Source organism: Atractosteus spatula, chromosome 22 (genome assembly GCF_055471065.1).
Source record: "Atractosteus spatula isolate fAtrSpa1 chromosome 22, fAtrSpa1.hap1, whole genome shotgun sequence".
Classification (NCBI taxonomy): Eukaryota; Metazoa; Chordata; class Actinopteri; order Semionotiformes; family Lepisosteidae; genus Atractosteus; species Atractosteus spatula.
The window spans coordinates 5,170,740-5,191,891 of NC_142727.1; the positions used below are offsets into that span (position 1 = coordinate 5,170,740).

Genomic DNA, 21,152 nt, shown 5'->3' on the forward strand with positions numbered 1-21,152 from the left:
ACCTCCTTGCTGCTAGCTGCTCATTGATCCAAGAATCATTTGTTCATTGATCTAAGCCATTTTGTGAAAGTTCCCAAGAAAGCTGTTTCAACAATAGAGTAGTATTGTCTGTCCCACAATGGTAAATGAATTAATTTACTTGTATCCATTGCTAAATACACTGAAAAAAGAGCATGGCCAGACCAAAGCCTGGCGACCACAGGTTTGAGGGCGATATTGAGCTCATTTTACATGGCTGCAGGTAAACACTCTACCCGTCATATGGTGCAGAAAACACACCTGCCCTGGTCTATGGCAAAGCCGCTGCAGTCTTAATTGATTTTTGTTTCCTATCTTCCTTTTCAAGAAAAGATGTTGTTAAGGATCTTCCCTGTAATTAAGAAAAAATATTTTTAAATGTAATAAGTGAAATACTGCCAGCAGCCATTTCACTGTGCAGCTCCCAGCTGGCTACCCACTGGAGCTCAGCAGGGTTGAGCCTGGTCAGTACCTGGATGGGAGACTCCTGGGAAGCTATGGTTGCTGCTGGAAGTGGTGTTAGTTGGACCAGCAGGGGGTGCCCACCCTGCAGTCTGTGTGGGTCCTAATGCCCCAGTATAGTGGCGGGGACACTATACTGTAGTGGGTGCCATCTTTTGGACAAAACATTAAACCAAGGTCCTGACCCTCAGTGGTCATTAAAGATCCTTGGGCATTTATCGATAAGAGTAGGGAGTTATCCCAGTGTCTGGGCCAAGTTTCCCCTCTCACCCTTTACTGTGGCCCCATGTAGGATGGGCTTGCACTTGCCCTGTGATGGACTGGCGCCCTGTCCAGGGTGTACCCTGCCTTATGCTCATTGCTTGCTGGGTAGGCTCTGCTTTCTATCCTATCTATCCTATAGTGCTTTCTTTCCAATTGTTGGTACTTGAATTCTGTGAAGTTAGTGTTTTCGGCATCGGGATTGGTTCAAACACGTCACCTTGAAAGCAGAACCTTTCCATTTGGAAGAATCCTGTTAATCAGAGGCTCGAGCGTGCAATGCATGACTAGATTTTTCAGTAATTTATTTTTCATTGTACGGGGGCATTAGAAATTGATACCAAAATAGAGGAAAACAGAAAAAAGCATAAACAGTTTTCAAATTAATGGGTGCCCGTTGGCATTTTCAGAGAGCTCTTCAATACCCACTGCTCACAGGACAAATGTCCAGCCCTAGGAGACAAGGTCAGAGATTTTTTTCCTTTAACGAAAACATAAACTGAAGATCGTAGCTCATGCAGTCTTGCCGGGTCGTGCAAAATTCTGATCCTTTTGCGGTTTATGCTATGATGCTTTGGACCCGAAATCTGGACACATCTGTTTCTTTACCCTTCCAGAGGCAGTCTCCTGGAGCTCCCTCTCAAATCTGGTTGATCTCATGATCTGCCAAGAGAGCACATGACTCAGTGTGTAATTCAAGTTGATAGGAAGTTATAGAAGTTAATAAACTCAATGATTGTGGTGATAATAACAGACAGCTCTGCATCTTTTTAACTCGATCTCCCAGACACCAGAAACAGAGACTGAGATCACAGAAATCACTGTGCTCAATGGCCAGACAACAAAATGGTGCCCTCTTGTGGAGCATGAGTGATCTTACCTTCTTCAGGGCATGGATAGATGTATTCTGATGTAGCCTGCTCACCTGGAAGATACAATTAACATCCTGTGAGAGGCAGACCCGTCTGGCAGTTTACTATGGTAAATTAATATTTTATTTACATTATATTTCTCCGCACTCAGACCCACATCATGAGCTGACTATGCTGCAGACAACCAGACAGTAAAATAGTCTTAACAGATCGAAAGGTTTACTGAAAGAAAAGTAAAATTAGAGCAAGCCATTGTACCTTTTTCAATAAACAATTCAATTGGCTAATTATTCTCTCGTTAGAGGATGCTTACTTGTCTGGTAGTAGTCGTAGATCTTGACCACAGCTGGTTTGAGTCCCTTCACTGGGTGCTCCTGGATCATTCTGAATCTGTACTGTTGAGACTTTTCTCTATGAAGCTGCAAAGGAGAAAAAGATGACTGACATGGCTGACACCTTTGGTGAAGTATTCTATAATATCTCATGAAGAACAATGCAAAAGCCGAAAGATGCAATATAAATGAAAAATCTAGAAACATTTCTGATAATGTCTGAGAGACATGGGAATAAGCAGGAAGATTAAATTGTGTCATGTTCCTAGTCAGGTTTGTAATAAGAATGATCAGATGAGAGGAGGCCATTCTGTCCTTTTAGTATGTTTGTTAATTAGAAGCTAATGATCTGAGGATCTTAGTCATCCTTTTCTTGAAAGAAGCCAGAGTATCAGCTTCACAACATGGCTGGACAGTTTGTTCCACACTCCCAACACCCTTTGTGTAAAGAAGTTCCTACTGTTTTCAGTTTTAGATGTACTTCCATGTAGTTCCAGTTGTGCTCCCTGGCTTGTGTTTCACTGATGTTTCTGAAGAAGCCCGTTGTATTGAGTTTAGCAGCACCTAATAGGATCTCCAGTACAGTGCCACCTTAATAGAATGAGCTTTGTTATACCACCAATTCAGTACATAAACCATGTAGAATTATGTACCCCATGATGTTTTATTTCATTACACTGCAGGTTGGAATCTCTAGCTTTGTAGAATGGGTTTTGTGCTCTGTCAGATGGAGGTACTGTCCTTTAAAGACATGCTTTTGGGTTGATGCCACAGGAGTGTGCAGACATGACTTGACTGCACTAATACTCAGCAGCCGATGACTCAGAAACACTGCGAAGGGCACAGCATTGGCTGAACTGAAACCAGAGGCTGTGAGGGTGGGACCACCTGAGATTCTTATCCTCTGGGATGACCACTGTTACTAGGGCAGCACGACTGCAGTAAGAACCACCCATTGAAGACTACCGAGTGAGTTAAAAGTGGCAAGTCAAAAGTCAGTTTATTCCTCAAGTATGGAATTACAAAAAGGAATTATGTGGATGTATCAATGAAAAATAAGAAAATTAGGGTATTTCAGAAAGGAAGCATAAAATAAGTATATTACAGGAATGTGCTTTGAAAGACTCAGTAAAATGGAAGGGCAAGGGTCACTGTGTACAGTACCAACACAAGCAAAGAGAGCTTCCAAAATTAGTTAGATTTTAGTTTTACATATTACATGGGTAAGCAGGTTTATCCCCAAGACCCATGTGAAGTTGCACTTTAATTGAATCAGGACCCTTGAAATCTTCTCTTTTCAAGATTAAAAGGTTCGATTCTCTTGGCTTGTTTCGTTGGACATTCCTTTAAATTTGGGAATGTACCTGGTTACAGGACTGATTCCAGAGCAGTAATACCTATTTTGCTAAAATTTGACCAAAAGTTTGCACAATAAGGTCTCAGCTACTGTACCATTGTCTAGAGAATGAAGATGCCAACAAAAACACTTGAGTGTTTTATGAGTAGCTTGCTCAAGCTCAGTGATTCTGCTCATATTTACAGTTCATTTCTGCTACCTGTCTGTAACTGTATGAAAGGTCAATGTCAGGTGCTTGTCCAGGCAATTCTGTCTCATAGTTTTTGAATAATTATAATAATAATGAAAGACATGGTGTCTGCATCATGCTGTACAGGATGTTCTCCAGGAGGTTTGAACTCACCCCATCTAGATACACGATCACGTGACCATCTTCAGTGTCAACACGCTTGACATACGGGGCTCCTTTTAACTGTGGGAGAAACAGACATCACATGATGACTGAGAGGCAAAGAGAGAGGGTTTGCACCAGGGTCACATTTTGAAAACTGAGTAAGCGCACTCTGATGCTTCTGTATTGACTTAGGAGAAAAATAATGGAAACTGATGGCACCAGAGAGGAGGAGATCTCACCTCACTCAGAGTGTCTTTGTCAAAGACAAACCCAGACAGGAGCTTGACATTCACAATCACCATGTTGGTGCTCTCTCTCTTGCCCTTGTAGCTGTGGGGTCAAAAGGAAAAAAAGGTTTTGGAATGTAGCAGCAATACTTATTAATAAGTCAGAATTAAGTGTTGCTGTGCTTTCCTAAATGAGGCCTCATCTCTCTTTCTCATCTCTGTGGTGCAGCCACAGAGAAGCTATTCATGGAGTTGTGATTTAAGGTGTTTTCTCTCAGATAAGGAGCAGCTCCCAAATGGGGATGTGCCCAGCTGGTGGTGGTACTCTTCAACTCTCCAAGTGCTGTACTGGGAACACCACCACAACCAGATGAGAAACGTGCACTTGCCTCACATTGACGACAGCAGTGAGTGGCCTGTTCCTCGTGCTGCTGTCACATGTCATCTGTGACTCTGTTGTGATTTGGAAGGTGGAGAAGTCAGGAGGAGGAGGGATGTTGTAGTGGAGAGCCACCTGAGACAGGCAGGGAGGGGATGGGAGACAGCAACACAGTTTTGTTATTTCCAGACATTTACAATTAGTGTCCTGTGTTTGTGTCCTTTGGGAATATTGGCTAGGGTTTGGGTCAAGGCTGTGGTTCAGGATGAAATTAAGAGGGCTGTTCCTCTAGCCTATGTTGTATTAGGCATGCACATTGCATCAGGATTAGTTTGATAAGTGATCTGAGGATCTTGCCCTTTTGTTTCAGTTCATTTTAGAGTTGAGCTTGGATTTAAGACTGGTGTCATTTTCGTAGCCTCTGAAAACTCAGTGATGAAGCAATATTTAGGGTGTATAAGCACTGACCTGGATTGACATGCAGCCTGTGGCCTGCACCTCAACACTGTACTTCCCTGGGACATCTCGCAGTGCCCTCTCCTGGTACAGCAGACTGTTGCTAGAGTCCACAGTAAACTGGTGGAGGTCCCCCTCTGTGGACTGCACTGTCACTTGGCTGGAGACCTCTTTGCTGAAAGCCTCCGCCCCATAGAGAGAGAGAGCCTGCAGAGCTACTACGGTGTCCTGTGCACAAACACAAACCACAATCACTGCTTGTGCTATCCATATGCTACACAATACAAGGTCTCAGGTCACTGACTGGAGAGTCACCCAGGAGATCAGTAGGATCCAGAGCTTGATGATTTAGACAGATCAATACCTGTGTGGAAGAGAATCCTCCATAGGAGTTCTGCTGCTTGGTCAGCCAACTGACAATCTTGGAGGCCCGGCCCAGGTCCGAGGCAGACAGCGGTGGGTGACTAAGAAGAGCCAGCAGCACATAGGAGCTCATCTCTACTGACAAGGAGTCCGAATCCTCCGAGGCCGACTGAGACCAGTGCAGAGTGTCTCCTGAGAGAGAGGGAAACAGGTCAATTACCCAGGGAAGAGAGGAGGAGGGTGATGGGTCCAAGGAGAAGTCATGATGATAATTTAGAAATGTAACAGGTTCTTGGCTAGAAGTTCCATAACCTGTAAATATATAATTATGAATAGGATTTCATCCTCAACAATAAATGAGGTTTCTCTATGTGTGTCTTCATGTTTCAGGTTGCATTTAGATTTCTGAATTTATTTGAGTGACACTTCTCAAAAGAGAGTTCAGTTTGTACCTACAGTACATAAACAGCTGGACGTTTGTGAGGTAATGGGAGGTACAACAGCAGTGCCCCACCTGGGATGTGAACCTATAACTTTCCAGTTTCAAATCAACAGCCCAAACCCCACTCTGCTCTTTGTGTGCAAAATGTGTGTCTGCTCTTCCCAGTGTACTTCCAACATTATGTGTCTGTGCATTTTGAGAAGGGTGCTGAGCTGCAGAGAGGAGGAGGCTGTACCCTCTCTGCTGGCCAGAGTTTCTAGCTTGGTCCATAGTTGTGCTCTGGTGTCCTCGTCCCCAGCCAGAGTGAAGGTGTAGAACAGCAGGGCTGCAGTGTAGACATTGGTCAGGTTCTGGGTGGCAGAGTGCAGGCAGGAAAGGCTGCTGTTCAAGACCTGGTCCTGAGAGAGGGAAGAGCTCAGTGACTCCCTGACCCACTTGCGCTCAGTCAGCTTTTGCTTGAGGCTGTTCCTTTTCAAGGCAGGGTCTTGGAGCATTCTATACAGCTAGCCTACAATGGGGCTGTGGCTAGAATGACATCTAGGAAGGTGGAACCTTCAGCTTTATTTTAATAAGTTGTTTTATCTACATGATTCAATTTAGATTTAGCAAATTAGCAGCTTGAACAAATTCCCTGGAAAGGGAACATGGAATAAAGCCACTACAAAGGACAGTAATGATCTACAGAAACACCTTTTTTTGGCTGAGGAATAAAGGATCAGTTGGTTTTTGATGCAAATTATTTTAGCAGGAGAAAGTAAAAAAGGCACTGTGTGGACTCAGTCCACCTCACAATTTAATATAGTTTATAGGAAATTATAAAAAATAAATCAAGGCTGAAAAATATGGGGGTGTTGTTCATTTTGAAATCCCTATATGTAATCTGTGAGCAGTGTAGATAGGGGAGTACTCTTGCTTTGTAATGCATATGGACTAATATAGCTGACCCGCATGGTCACTGTACAAATTTATTGAAAACAGTTCCTTGAGTTTCTGTAAGTCAGTCTTCCTTGCAAAGTTGGCTGCAGTTTATATGTATTGTGTGTGCTGTTCACTCTGGCTTCCACCTCACATTCCCGTAGGCAAAGACCCAACCAGGATACAGTGTCTATTCAGTGTCAGTGCAGTGCAGGATGACACAGAACAGGTGGAGAGCACATGGTTACTCACTGTCTTAGACATGTTGAGCTCCAGCATGGCTGCAGAGATGTAGGCAGTCAGGGTCACCTCGTCACTCACACCTCCCTGAAACACATTCCTCACTGTATTACACACACGTTTACAATAGTATGATACACAGCCCACAACATGTCACAATTACAACTATCACAAATAGTCCATGCAGTATTCCACACAACTGTATCACATAGCACATCCTGGGCACATGTTCTCAAGATGTTTAACCCTCTGTGCCCCTCTCTCCCTCACCTTCATCCTGTTGTTAAAGAGCCTGCCCACACTTTGGAAGCAACCGTTGGGCTGCTGGTGACGGGTGAGCCAGTCCCTGGTGCTGGAGATGATGTTGGGGTCAATGTAGATATAGGACTGGGCTCCACCGAAGGACTTCATCACAAAGGCAGTCAGCCTGGGGAGAGGAGAGAGTTGGAGTTAAAGCGTCAGTAGTTCAGCATGGAGCCTCCAGAGCTGGTCTATTACAGGACTGAGCTATGCAGACCTATCATTGCAGAAATACACTAGCTAGTCTGTGTTTAGCAGATTGATCACATTAGTGACATTTCTGTATTGACTGCAGTGTAGTGGGGTCACTGTGTGTTGCCCAGATCGATGCTGCATATCAATGATGGATGAAGAAGGCCCCTCCTATGTGTGGTGTGACTGGGAATCTTTTGGGATGAAATACACTATAGAAATGTTTTTATTACTTTTTGACTCATATGCTGACTAACATAAAATAAAATCAGTTTAAGAATTTTAAGTGACATCTTTAGGCCTCCTTTCTTGCCGACTAGAGATGATGAAAGGTGAGTCTGTGTGTCAGGGCTGCCTGGCCTCCTGCCCGCTCACCATGTGTTTCCAGAATCATCACTGTACCCAAAGGCACTGTAGGAGCCATCAATGCGCATGTAGTTGAGCTGCCTCTGGTAGCCTGTCCAAGGTGGAGAAACAAGTCATGCTGCAGCTATTGAAGAATCTGATACTTGTACTGATTAGCATTTGGTGTGGTTTTCCTTACAGTGAAATCTTAATGGTCAATTTTAATAACTTCAGTTGAATAAATTGGTAGTTCACTAAAGGATTTAAGTTAAGTTAGGTTAAGTTAGGGAACTGAGAAGCTGGAACACAATGCAAATGGTAGCAGGGTCACAAGATCCAAATATGGTCTGCTATTTGCATTGCAAATGATTAAGAAAGCATACATACATGTAATAAATTTGAGTTAGTCTTGTTCAGTTTTATAGGTCCCAGTTTTAAACACTGGAGATAGAAAATTTTGTTTATTCTGTAATTTTATTCCACAGACTTGAGGGGTAAAATTTGTCTTCTCTGTATTGACAGCTTGTTCCCTCCTACCGCTCTTCAGGAACTCTGTGGCTTTGTTCCAGATCTCCTGTGTGAGTTGACCTGTGCTCTCCAGGTACTTTAGGATGTAGATGTTAGGGGCAAATAGCACCATGTTCTGCTCTCCACAGCCATAGGGCATGGCTAGGAGTCGGTCCAGGTTCTGTAGGGCCCGGCCCAACAGGTCTCCTGCACACAGAAAAACAAGGGATTGGAGGGTTGCTTTGTCAAGACAAAATATTTTGCTGACAACAAAGTTTATTTAAGCATGTGTTCATGCTAAAGAGAGATAAATTACATTGTTTTCTATATTTACCCAGAACAGAGAGTGAGGCCCTGGCTGATCCCTCCACAATGTCCTCTGGTAGCTGGAGCTGGACCTCCTCCTTCACCAGGCTGCCTGCAATTGGACAGGATAGTGAGGTACAGGGAAGAGCAATCAAGGGTTAGCTTGGGTTAGTGTCCAACTTGCAGGAGGGTGAGGGAGAAAAATGTTAATTCTGGATTTCCATTAAGAAGCAGAGAGAACTGGGGTTGTAGATGGTGAAAGAGAGAGATGAGGTGTGTTCATTCTTGTTCTTTTATAACTGCTGTTCCTTCTCATCAGTCCCAGAGAAATACATTGTTCTGTTTTTAACAGTTCTAACACACAGCCACATCAATCACATGTCATAAACAGTTTTTGTGCATTGCACTGTGCTTCTAAGAAGTTTTTTGTTGTATTTTAACCAAACTCCCATGAATAAGCTGAGGCAGCTGAAAGTCAGTGTCAGACATTAGAGAATCTCACAGACTCACCTTTTGGACACAGCAGCCAGTTGTAACTGATAGTCTTTTCTGTTCCTTCAGCCTGTGGGTACAGGAGAAAATTTATTAATCAAGAGTGTGGAAGGACTGGAGTTTTCATGTGCATTGACACGTGTGCATCTTCTGCACTTCATGACAGGTTGTCAGTTGTTTGGCTCTCTGGTCTTTGAATCCTTTCAAAATGATGTAATGTTTTCACTGTCGACATAAAGTGATTATACTTTTGTCATGGCCTTCATATAGGCTGTTGTTCTTAGAGAGAATGTCTGATCAGGTTTAAGTGAAATAAAGTTAAATTAAAAAGTAGGGTTTTATTTTTCCACATCTCCATTACATTCATTTAGGGATTGTGCTTTACAGTACCTGTTTTTTCTAGTATGGTTTAACAAACCCACAGTGTTCATGTCACGAATACTGTATATTTCCCATAAAGGCCATAAAGAAATCTAAGACCTTGTCACCCAGGGCTGTATGTCTGTCCTATTGTCACGCACACGGACTGAAATCCATGTCAGATCTTGTAGAAGACCCTATGCGATGCGGTAAGAGCTGGAGAAAACAGGAGGCGTGGTAAAAGGGAACACACAGGGGTTTAATAGTGCACAAAATAATAGTGACAGTCCGTGAGACAGTGTACAGGGAAGACAAAACGGCATCCAAATCCAAACGGGTCCAAGGGCAGGTCAAAGCACAGTCCGAGAGTCCATCAACAAGGAATCCATCCTGGGACGCGACAAAGTTAAAATCCCCGGGAGGGGGGAGCACATGAACAAACAAAACATGGAGGTCCAAGGGTGATGGGGCGAGATCCTCCAGACCCCGGGCTCAGGAAGCGGGAGGTGTTGGGGATGAGGCCTATGCCCTCAGGAGACTGATGTAGGGTTTCCTGGTGCTAGGCGGGCCTCGCGACATCTTACCCTAATGATGAGCCCCGAGAACTGGAGGAGCTGGTCTTTAAATAATAATGCTAAAAGGGTACACCTGGAGAGCTTAATCACACGGACAATAATGGGAGCAGTGGAGCGCCCTCTAGGGAGGGATGTCAGGTGTGAAAGTTCAGAAAGGTCTGAAGTTAGCAATATTGGACCATTGATCTCCGTTTTTCTCCTGTTGCTGATCAGTAGAACTAAAAAATAGCCATATATTTTGTTCATTGATCCACTGAACTGTGGTAAGTAATAAGCATCTGGTAAAGTTTGTGTTGTAATTAAGTAAAGTGTGATGCTTAAGTGTTTGAACTTAATTAACAGGTTTGTACAGCCAGATATGCTAGCTCTATCTATCATACTAGAGGACAAGATCAAGCTGAGCTGCAGGTCCTCACCTCCACCAGCAGAGTCTGTATGACTGTATCGATGCGTCCTTGCTCAGGCACCGACACCACTTCGTTGTCACAGATCATCTCTGTCTGAACTGCCTCTGCACTTACTGACACATTCACAGCACCTAGAAAAACAGATTCACAGCACAACTGTCCAGGGGAACCAGACAGTCACTGAGAAACTCACAGCACATCAATAGAGACGTAACTTACCCAGGACAGAGGCTACCAGGGTCCAGCGGAAGGTCTTTCCTTGGCTGGCACACAGACAGGAACTATACTCGGACCCTGGGCAGGGCTCCAGAGTGAAGTCAGAGGATGGGGCTGGACTCACCTTTACCTGGAGTGACAGGTCAGCACATCATCTCCCCACTCACACACCTGCCCCAATTTATGTTACCTGTCCTCTAGATTATGCTGCTGTCATGCTATGATTAACGCTTTCGTATTTCTAAATGACTTTTTTTTTAACATTTAGAGCATACAGTGTATGGAAATTCTGGTTGTACACACTAGGGTTCTGTAAAAACCTGGACAGTCTTTTGCGGACAGGGTGAGTTTCAGACAAGTGCAACAAGGCTCAAAGGCTTAATGCAGGACTGAGAAAGTTCATAAAATCACATGATACACAAAAATATCTAGAAGTATTAAACATAAGTTAAACAATATTTTCAGCTGGTATTTTCTTTTACCTTAATGCAAATCCTGAGTGTATTTCCAATATAGACATTGCATGTCTGTGTGGTGTGCTCAGCAATATTTAAACATCTACCGGCCAACCAATGCCGGTAAGATGAATCCTTACTTTAACCTAACTGACCAGATGGAAAAATGAAATTTGCGTTCTACAGACCCTACCCACACTTCACAGCACATAATTCTTCCAGTTCCTGATCCACCATGTACACTGTTCTAGTTTTCAATATTAAATGTAAAAATGAAGAGACAAATGTGTGTGAACGAGATTGGGATGGATTCCTGACCTTTTACACCCTTTCCTTTGCAAAGCCGAGCTAAAGCAGCAGCACTTGAGCCACAATGAGTAGTGAGAGCAATTATTTTCACCTTAAAAACATTACACACTAGCTCACACCATAATCGTTGGAAAGTCCTTGGGTCAATATTGTAATTAAAGTAGTGGACAGATCAGAAGAGAGTGGTCTGGTGCGAGAGAAGCCCTGGTGCAGTTGTAGGGAAGGGCGGTTCTACCGTGATGCACTTGGACATGTAGTTGAAGACGGTGGCCTTGAGCTCGAACCGCTCTCCCCTGATGATGGAGTAGGGCAGGGTGAGCTCCACGAAGAAGGGCTGGAAGGTGGTGAGCCTGACAGAGGGGGCCAGGCCCAGTCCTACTGGGGACAAGCAGAAGGCCCCAGACTCCCATGTAGTGATGGTGTCAGGCACAGTGACCGGAACCTGCGCTGAGCCAGACTCCCTGTGCAGAGGATGCCAAGATGGGACAGGTACAGACATTAACTGACCTGTATCAAAGTGGTTGTTCCAAATCCATGCTCTCTGGTATCCCACTGTTGTGGGCTGCTAATGCTGAATGAGAATGGCCTGTGAACTATGTAACCTTGAAGTTACGATTAACTTCAATGTGGTGGACTTTTAAAGCATCTAAACATGTTCCTTTCTGAGAATCCTGCAGATGAATCCTTGGATATCAATGCCTGAGCCCACACTAAAAATCAGCTTAATGCTTTTACAGAATATGCTGTTGACCACTGTAGCCAGAGTTAGGAACAGTCCTACAGTGCACTCACCCAACTGGGACAAGGTCCCAGAGCCATGTCTCAGGGAAGATTGTTCGGACCGTCTCCACAACTGGTGATGGAGCAGAACTGATAAAGTTTCGTTCAATTCCAGCTATTACTCCTCCGTCTGGTAAAGACAAGAAATTAGGTCAGACATAAGGATGTAAATCTGGATGAGCAGTTATTTGTGTCTTTATACTCCTTTAATTCGTAATTGGACTGTATGGCCCAACACCATGCAAGACATGGCAGTTGCATCCATGATGAAATTTTGTGGTTGGGATCGGAGGAGGGCTCATCATGAATCTTTCCATTGGAGCTGATGAAAATCTAACTAAAGATAAGAAATGAGGTCAGAGCACTGAGAGACTTGCATAAAACTAGGCATGATCATAAATCATTCCTATTAAGTTCCTAACTGCCTTGGTTGAGTTTTCCCAGCTCTGTTCTTTATGTCTAGAAAGATGCACATGAAGCAATCCACTGACTTCATTTCACATGTACATCTGGGGACAATCCTTTATCTTTAGAGAAGTGCTGCTTTCGCATGTTCCCCAGGTGTAGTGATCTTGGTAGTTTAATCATGCTGGTCTTGTAATGACCAGCTGTTACGTCAAAGATTGATGTAAACACAGCTTACCATTACTACGCCCACCATACCCTCTATCCCGTTGGTTATAGAAAGTCCATCCCTTGAACAGCAGACAGTCAGGCTCATGAAGAAACATATTTGTGACAGTTCTGATCCTCAGGTACTGTAGAGGATATTATGAGAAGATCGTTCCTTTTAATACCACTTTCCAAAATAATAATACTTGCTTACACTTATATAGCGCTTTTCTGGACACTTCACTCAAAGCTCTTTACAGGTAATGGGGATCCCCTCCACCACCACCAGTGTGCAGCCCCACCTGGATGATGCCCCAGTACTCTCACCACACACAGCTCTCACAGCTCTCAGTGGGAAGGAGAGCAGAATGATGAAGCCAGTTCAGAAATGGGGATTATTAGGAGGCCATGATGGGTAAAGGCCAGAGGGAAATTTGGCCAGGACACCAGCACCCCTTACTGGCCCCACTAACACCGCTTCCAGCAGCAGCCTTAGTTTTTCCCAGGATCCTCCCACCCAGGTACTGACCAGGCTCACACCTCACTGGGTTGTCAGTTGTTAGCTGCAGGGTGATATGGCTGCTGGCAAATTAGTACTTTAGCAGCATAGCTTGGGAACTTCACTCATTTCAGTGCTGGCAATGTGTTAAACGACAGAGCCTATTTTTTATTGCTAAGTGATATAAGAGCTACATACTGTAATTCCAGACCTTTATTCATTATTTTCAAACTCCCAAAATTGTTTCTTATTTCAGCTCCATCATAAGAAGGGTGCATAAGCAATTGCTTGTTTTTTAAAGGCTTTTTTTCACTAGAGTCATGTGCAAGTCATACTGTATTCATAGTTTTTTGAACATTTCTTCACAAGGCTGTGTCATGCTGTACTTCAGTCTACCTTTATTAAAGTTTTTACTTCTTTCACTGCTGCAGTCAGTCTGGCTTTTCCTTGCGAGATTTTCAGTCAAGGACTTTTCTTACTTTTATACTATGCTAACGAAGGCGACATGCTTACATTGAAAGTGTTGTCAGCATTCCTGGGTGAATACGGGTAGTGTATCATGTAAGAGCGTTTCTTCACTCTCACCGGCAGGCAGTCTCTGGGCTTGTCAAAATAATACTGGTTATGATAGGAGGTCACAATTGTACGTTGTAAATCATAGATCTGATATTGAGAAAATGTGGAGAAACAAGAGATGAAGTTTAAATATTGTTTGAAATCAGTACAAAATACTTAAGAGGCAGTACAGAAAAAATATTTTATTGCTGCACAAGTTGTTAATTTTATTTCAATACCATTAACGCCAGTGCACTGACACTATCACTGCCTCTCATACAAGCTGATCTGAAACTAAATCTAGCCAAAGTCTCTCACCTATACTAGAATATAATTATCTGGTCTCGCTACAAAACTCAATATTCTCTCCTGTTTTCTCTACATATTTGTAGAGAAATGTAATTAAAACCAGAATGGTCAACTCTCACAATCTCTTGCATATGCTGTATACTTGCATGTCCACAACAGTCACAGCTATGTATCTGTGCTCATTTACCATATTTTCATTGTCTGAAAATATTTATATAAATATTGCTGTTACAATGAGTGGCTAGGGTATGAAGTGTTCTGCTAGTGTGTGTGGTGCAAGTGAAAAGAAAAGGAAAGCTTTTACTCTGGAACAACAGCTTGATGTATAAAACAATACAAGAGAAAGGAATGAAAGTGGTATCATTCACTCTACTAGGCTTAGTCATGTTTAGTGTTGCACAAGTCTAAAAAAAACTGTTTGACCCTCTTACACTGTGCTATTTCTCATTGCTAATCAATGTAAATGTGGGTGCATATTATTCTTTATAGATTTTTTCACTTTTTATCTGTATAAAGTCACCAAAAACACATTGGGGAGAAAATCGAATCTTATAATATTACTTAAGAAAATATATGGTACCTTCCCATTGAATCAATGTTACGGAATGTTTTCTAGGAACACAACTATCACATTACAGCAGAAATGGCAGTATGGTATTCTTCCCGTCTAGTGACTACTCTAGAGACAGTTGCTCCATTACACAAGGTGACATTCTAGGTCTTAGCTGTTAAATTGGAAATTATGTGCGATTTTCTTTCAAATTAAGTCAACATCATAGTAGCAACTGAAGATGACATTTCAGCAATGTGTATATCGAGACCAGCAGTAGTTCCAGTAGCAACATGACTTCAGTATTACTAGTGTGTCACCCTCATAGAAACAGCGTGTGCTGTCATGAGAGTCTTACTTTTGCAGTCAGCTCTTGCTCTGGCTCCACCAGTAGCACACTGCGGTCAATGGCCTTCAGGGCACATAGTGATCCAGGATGGGCACTCAGGTGCACAGCACTGTCAGCTCCTGGGACAGACTGAGGGGACGCAAACTTCAGGGACACCTGAGGCACAAACATGGGAATGAGAACCTGACACACACAACAAAAATACAGAAGAAGAGTTAAATTGAAAAGGGATCAGAAGCAGCTTGTGCCAGGCTCCCACAGCTCATTTTTAAAGACAAGCCTCCTGGTCGCAGTAGGATTTAGGATAAAGTTTAAAGGTTAAAAATGGGTACACCTCTTCTTGCACAGTAATATAGGACAGAACAAAAACTAGTGGTGCCATTGAAAGCAAGACTTACCTTGTGTCTGAAACATTTTTCCACCTGGAAGTCTGAGCTGTGTGCAAGGACTCTCTCATTGGGCAGGACAGCATATACCAGGACATGAGCCTTCGGGGACAACTCATGGCTCACAGGCAGGAGGAAGGACACCTCCCCTTCTTTCACTGTAACAGACACCACAGGCACATCAGGCACTTCAGAGCAGAGGAGTTGACTGCACTTGCATCACTGGGAGAAGTAGAGCATCCCTCAATGACATGGGACACTGAGCAGGCCACAAGAGGTCAGCATTGCTCAGAAAGCCAAGCATGCCAGATTCCATCCAACCCAGGCGACGCTCACTTTGAGTGCACCATTGGTGGGGCCTTATGGATATCTGCTGGTGTGAATTTCTCTGGATTGAGATTTTTCTTTAAAATTTTGGACACTCTGGAAGTCTGTTGAAATACAGCCTGGTAGATCACTATGCTACTTTTCACACAGAATGCTCAGTTCTCCATGTGCAGATCTTCCAGCTGTATTATTAATCTGACTTCTCATTTCCTAAATTTGAAAGATCTGGTTATGGCACAGTTTTGCTGTCAGCCAGAGAACAGACTGGTGGACAAGGTCTCAGACCCACAGAGGACTCCCTAGTAACGGGTTGCCTCCAGTTATCCACACTGCCCTCAGTCACCCACAAACCTCAAGCATTCAGAACACCATTAGAAATACAATACGTATGTAATTTTTTAGCAATAGTTCAGTTTTTATTGGTCCTCTGTTTAGGAATTTGTTTCCCATCACTTTGCTTTTGAAACAGCTGATTAGTGATTGGCTGTAGTTTAACTGGCTCAGGTGTGTAGAGGCCAGTGTGAGGGCGGGACGAATACGACACAAACACACCTGAACCTGCCAGCAGGGGCTCCACCATGTGTCCACTGATTGAAATGGCTCCTCTGGAAACCACCTGGCAGCACACAGAGGAGAGAAACTCAACTCAAACTCATCTGCTGCTCGACCAAGAACACAGAATAACAATTACTTATCTCCTGTAATATATTATCTTAAAGTCTCTTGTGAGTGACCAGGGCCATTAGAGTTGGGATGTATCCTGCTGCCTGTAATGCTGAGTGACCTGAGGCTTAAGGACTCCCTGCAGATGGGATTCTAATAATGATGGTGATGTAAATTCCCTCACTCTGCCCCTGTCTCCTCAAGCTTTAGAGAAAATTTGTCTCAGCATCAGAACAAGAGCTGATCTTTACAGTAGGACAATTGTAGCGTGTGTTAAATGCCATTCCTACTACAGCTAAAAAACAAGTACCTGTAAATCTGTTTGTTGCTCATAACTCAGGTACTCTTCCTAGTTCTTTTAGGACTGTAGACGTCACCCCTTAAGCCCATAATTTTGTCCTGTCTCGGTATCTCCTTTTTCCATTCTTAGTGGAAAGCTATAGAAGGAATTATGTCTCAGCACCTCCATGGGTTTCTTGTTATCCAGAATATTGTAATGAATCTAGTTTCAGACATCATAATAGTATGGGGATGGCTCTAATATGGGTGAGAAATGATGTGTTGTGACATTTGTGTCAATTGTGTAAATGGTCTTGAACTTCTGATGGGACCATCAGGCATTGTCATGTTCATGTTCCTGTCTTATATAATCATTTGATTATAAAACTGGAGGGAGAGACTTTTGGTCAGTGGTTGCATGTGGTGTTTTAAATTTTGGCCCAGTTTTTTGTACTTTCCACATGCTACTGCTGACCAGTATATTTCGCAGACTGAATTAACTTTCATTGCTGTGCTGATGATGCTCAGCTTCACATGACACTCACATTGTGTGTCACGCTCGTAAACCCCTCCTCTTAAGGACGCTCCAGCCCTTCCTTGTTTTGTACTCATCTCCCGCACCTGCCTCCGGTTCCAGCCCCTCGTGCTATAAAAGCCAGATATTCCTGGCAGTCTGGGCTCAGTATTGGAAGATGGATGCCCAGAAACCTGCCTATCCGCGAGTCCAGGAGCGACTCGACGGCACAGGCTTCATCACGGCGTCCTGACCTTCTTAGTCCGGGATTAGGGAGCGTCTGGTCCTGTTACCCCCTTTTATTCCCCTGACCCTCCGGTGGATTCCGCTCTGGCTTTTAACTCTGTTTGTCTGTCAGGATGGATTACCCGGTCTTGCACTTTTGCTACACCCATGGATTTGCCTCGGACTCCCTTGGACTGTTTGCCTTGGCCACACCTCCCCCGAACACCTCCCCAGGACACCAGCACACCATGGACATGCCCCCTGTTTTCCTTCCAGCCCCTTTGCATGCCTTTTACCCCGTGTTTTCCTCACTCCTCCCCGGATTGTGCTGTCTGCATAGGGTCCTGATAGAACTTTTCGTTACATTGTTTTACATTGTGTGTCGTACACATCAAACAATGTTGAAAACCTTTTTAAAGTTTAACTTGGACAGAGAGGAGGGGACCTCAGAATCAAAACAAGCTCTGTCCTTCCTTGTTACACCTCTACGTGCTCTTTTTCAGGCATGTGCAGTCATACGCAGACACAGCTGTACTAAAGACAGGTGTTGTCTGTATTCTGTCATGTCCCACACTTGCCCTCGTAAACCCCATTACATTCCTAAACCCACTGTTTCATGTTCCCATTCCTAACTGAACCCATCACATTCTCACAGGCACCAGATTCCACAGAGTCTCACTCCTGAACCAATTATCAAACCACGTTCCTCTCCCTTCACTATTTAAAGTTCCCTCACACACTAAACCTTGCTCACTATTGAAAAGCCTCCTTTAGAGTTATTTTCTTGTTGGATTTCTGGGCTTTTGGACATAACTTTTCCCTTTTGATCTCGTCTCTTTCGCCTTTGGATTGTTTTCTCGGTTTGTCTCAGCCCTTTCTGGTTAACTCATCTCTAGCTTCGTCTATAGACCTTGCTTCTGGATTACGATTTTGGATTGTTTGCCTCTGCATTCTGCAGAATTCATGGCTATGCACAGGATCCCCAGAGAACTAACTGCATGTAATGGGGTTTGCGGGAAGTGCCATAAGTCCCGCTGTCATGGGGTCCTGCCTTTCCCCAGATCTCTGATGTGTAACTGTTTTAGGATCTCCTGCCTTTAACTTCACAGGGGCCAGGATTATGTATGAAATATAATAACAGGAATAACAAGGAGCAACCTCCTGTCTTTTTCTGAAAGCAGAGAATGAGAGAAGACATCACCATATTTTAATCTATGCCCTCACAAAAATGACTTACCAGGTAGTAAAAGTCAATGGATCCGACATCTGCCTCAATGTCTTTCTGAAAGAAAGAATATCGGGCTCTGATGGCCACTTCTGTCCCACATTGTAGTGTCTGATCAATCTTTTGGACGGAGATAAAGCTGCTACTTGGTTTATCACTGCGTGTGACAGAGTGGCCACTTTTCTTGTACCCGGGAGCCCACATGTCTTGAGGACTTGTAGAGGATTCAGCCTGCAGAGAAACAAAGAAGAGTCCAAGAGGCCTTTCTCATTTTCCTGTGCTGATCACACCCTGTGCAAGGTGTTGCTCTTGTTCACTCATTCCTAAGAAACAGTGAGAATTTTTACACAGATCAGTAGAAGAACAGTAGTACTAGGCAGTCCGTCAGAATGACACCCTTGTGTTCAGGCAAATTGATTCCACAAGTAACGATGAAGACATTACTTAATGACGTCTGGATGTGCAGCTAGAATCAAGTATAAAGATAAACAGTACTGACCAGCAGCCACATTGTTGAATGTGTCCACTGCGAAGTGTTGAAAGAGAAGTGAATAATCCCTTGGCTGTCAGTGGTATCGTTCAGGTGAATTTCATGTGGCCAGGCATTCAAACTTTTTACATAGACTCTGTGATTGGCAACAGGAGATGAGTCTCGCCGCACCACTCTAATCTGAGGACAAGAAAATGTTTTTTAATTTGTCCACTTGCCCCAGTGTGATAGAAGAAAGCCAACCAACTCCAGGCAGAGTTCCAAAATACAGGGCTGCAGAAAAGAAATATTTTTTTATCAAATGAAATATGATGAATTTGATTTAACAGGACCCCTAGAAACAGAAAACACTGCAGTTACTCACTTTGCCCTGTAGGGGGATCCCCTGCTCATAGTGCTTGGCTGTATCCAGAAACTCAACCTTTCCCAACAGGTGGGTGAAGCGTGTGTCATCAATTCCTGTCCGTACCACTCCTGGAAATTACACACACAGCATCATGTGGCAGTCCTGCCAGTGAGCTAACGAGAGCTAGTTTCAAATGCCAGTGATTGATGTAACAGATAGCTTCTTTATACTCCCACCTATCGGCTTTAAATTTGATTATCTGGAACCACCAGCAGACCTGTTCTTCCAGATGTTTGAGGATTAGGGCTCACACACTGTGATGTGACTGTGATGTGGCAGCCAAGGTTTCTGATGCAACTCTTGCCTGTTACGCTCGGGCTGATGGCGGCTCACATCCCGGCACTGTCACTGGCAACCAGTGCTTTGTGGCCAATAATTAAATTATTCTCAAGGAGCAGATTATTTAGGGCTTTCTCTTTCCTCATCCCATTGCTCTGACATTGAGTGAGCTGCGCTTTATAGTGAACTGTGCCCAAGTCCCTTTCCTTTAGCCCTGAATGAGCAGTGATATTTTTTCCTGCTGCCTTTATTTTCTCTTCTCGAAGGAAGTTGTTTCTCCTCTTTTTTCCTTCCTACTTGCACCTGCCTTATCAACTTCAACTCGACAGCACTTTTTAGCTGTCCTCAGGGAGACAGTCATTTTCACTGGGAGTCTCAGCCTCAAAGGTGGATGGCTCATTGTTTTTTCTCTTGCAATGGTTACAAGGCAATCTGTTACCTCTCCCCTCTCCGTGGCTTGCAAGCGGCCTTCCGATTCATCTTTCCTTCATGCCTGTCTCCATCAATCTTTCAATTAACCTGCAACCATTTCTCCCATACCCCTCGTTGAAGCCTGACACCATCCGAAGATCCCCGAGATTCTGAGACCCTGCATTTGGAGCTCAGCTTGTAATTCACCATGGTCCTGAACTTAAGGCTCAGCAGCATAACATTGTCAACGTTGCTACCTGATACGAAAGCAATTCACTGCAAAGACCGGAAACTAGCAAGGAATGAAAGTGGTGCCATGAAGCTGTCTGAGATAGAGCGACAAGTTAGCACAACTTTGGACAGGTCCTGTAATTCCGAAGAGGCATCGGACCGGGACTCCTCTCTACTGCCCTAAGGAACCATGTGTACCTCAGAGATCACTGCTGTCGAAGGTCCCCACCTGTTCCGTGTTCCTCTAGCTCAACGTACAAGCGAAGTCTGTTCTCGAGCTGCCCTTCATTCTGCTTAAACTCTGTCAGGTTGAAGGTGTGAGAGAAACAGCCGGTCTTGTCCGTCTATGAGAGCAAAAGCACACTGACATCCTACAAACCCCAGCAGAGTTGTGGATCATACCAGATGAGGAGATTCACAAAGTCTTTTAATGGGATAGTTTGGATTGTACAACTTTGTTATATATTTTTTCTCACTTATTGTATGTAAAAATGAAACAATAACATTTTAAACATGTTTAAGTTCCAATATTCTTCAAAACCTTGCTTTAAGAATTTGTTACAGTATATTGCCAGTATGAAAAGGGCACATTTTAAAAAACTTCAGATAGTTCAGATGCCTGCTGCATGTTCTGGTCATTTTTATGATCTTACCTCATCAGTTACTGTGCGGCAGATTGTCACATGATCAAAACCTTGAGATGAGAGATATTGATTACGTTTCCGGCATAATTCCAGTTTTGCTGTGCCAGACACTGGCTTCCCATATGTGTACCTGCAAATAGACAGGAAACAAAACCGCCTTTCACATATTGGGCTTTGCTCTGCTTCTAGTTCCTAGTGGGCTCCAGCGTGTTGCCCATGCCAGCTGGTGCCAGGAGGGACTGTAGCTCTCCCAGCCTATCTGGAAAGTGACAGGGATGATCTTCTCTTTTCATGTC

The 21,152-nt window shown here is 43.7% G+C and overlaps 1 protein-coding gene across 1 annotated transcript in view; it reads right to left on the bottom strand.

Annotated features, from left to right (window-relative positions):
* Positions 1-1,075: 1,075 nt before the first annotated feature.
* The window catches only part of LOC148816697 (alpha-2-macroglobulin-like), a 32,784-nt gene continuing 12,707 nt past the window's right edge, over positions 1,076-21,152 (bottom strand). Inside the window, exons 8-36 of the mRNA XM_088939626.1 lie at positions 20,866-20,986; positions 20,442-20,556; positions 19,250-19,359; positions 18,895-19,065; positions 18,408-18,626; positions 16,042-16,105; positions 15,175-15,320; positions 14,786-14,932; positions 13,527-13,676; positions 12,555-12,660; positions 11,915-12,032; positions 11,358-11,583; positions 10,362-10,488; positions 10,152-10,273; positions 8,819-8,870; positions 8,337-8,420; positions 8,033-8,209; positions 7,526-7,607; positions 6,929-7,085; positions 6,671-6,745; positions 5,739-5,901; positions 5,063-5,253; positions 4,711-4,926; positions 4,253-4,377; positions 3,876-3,966; positions 3,646-3,714; positions 1,927-2,032; positions 1,622-1,666; positions 1,076-1,404 (exon numbers count right to left, since the gene is read on the bottom strand). Of these exons, the coding sequence (XP_088795752.1) occupies positions 1,382-1,404; positions 1,622-1,666; positions 1,927-2,032; positions 3,646-3,714; positions 3,876-3,966; positions 4,253-4,377; positions 4,711-4,926; positions 5,063-5,253; positions 5,739-5,901; positions 6,671-6,745; positions 6,929-7,085; positions 7,526-7,607; positions 8,033-8,209; positions 8,337-8,420; positions 8,819-8,870; positions 10,152-10,273; positions 10,362-10,488; positions 11,358-11,583; positions 11,915-12,032; positions 12,555-12,660; positions 13,527-13,676; positions 14,786-14,932; positions 15,175-15,320; positions 16,042-16,105; positions 18,408-18,626; positions 18,895-19,065; positions 19,250-19,359; positions 20,442-20,556; positions 20,866-20,986 (3,598 nt within the window). The 3' untranslated portion in view covers positions 1,076-1,381. The remainder of the gene's footprint in view (positions 1,405-1,621; positions 1,667-1,926; positions 2,033-3,645; positions 3,715-3,875; positions 3,967-4,252; positions 4,378-4,710; positions 4,927-5,062; positions 5,254-5,738; positions 5,902-6,670; positions 6,746-6,928; positions 7,086-7,525; positions 7,608-8,032; positions 8,210-8,336; positions 8,421-8,818; positions 8,871-10,151; positions 10,274-10,361; positions 10,489-11,357; positions 11,584-11,914; positions 12,033-12,554; positions 12,661-13,526; positions 13,677-14,785; positions 14,933-15,174; positions 15,321-16,041; positions 16,106-18,407; positions 18,627-18,894; positions 19,066-19,249; positions 19,360-20,441; positions 20,557-20,865; positions 20,987-21,152) is intronic.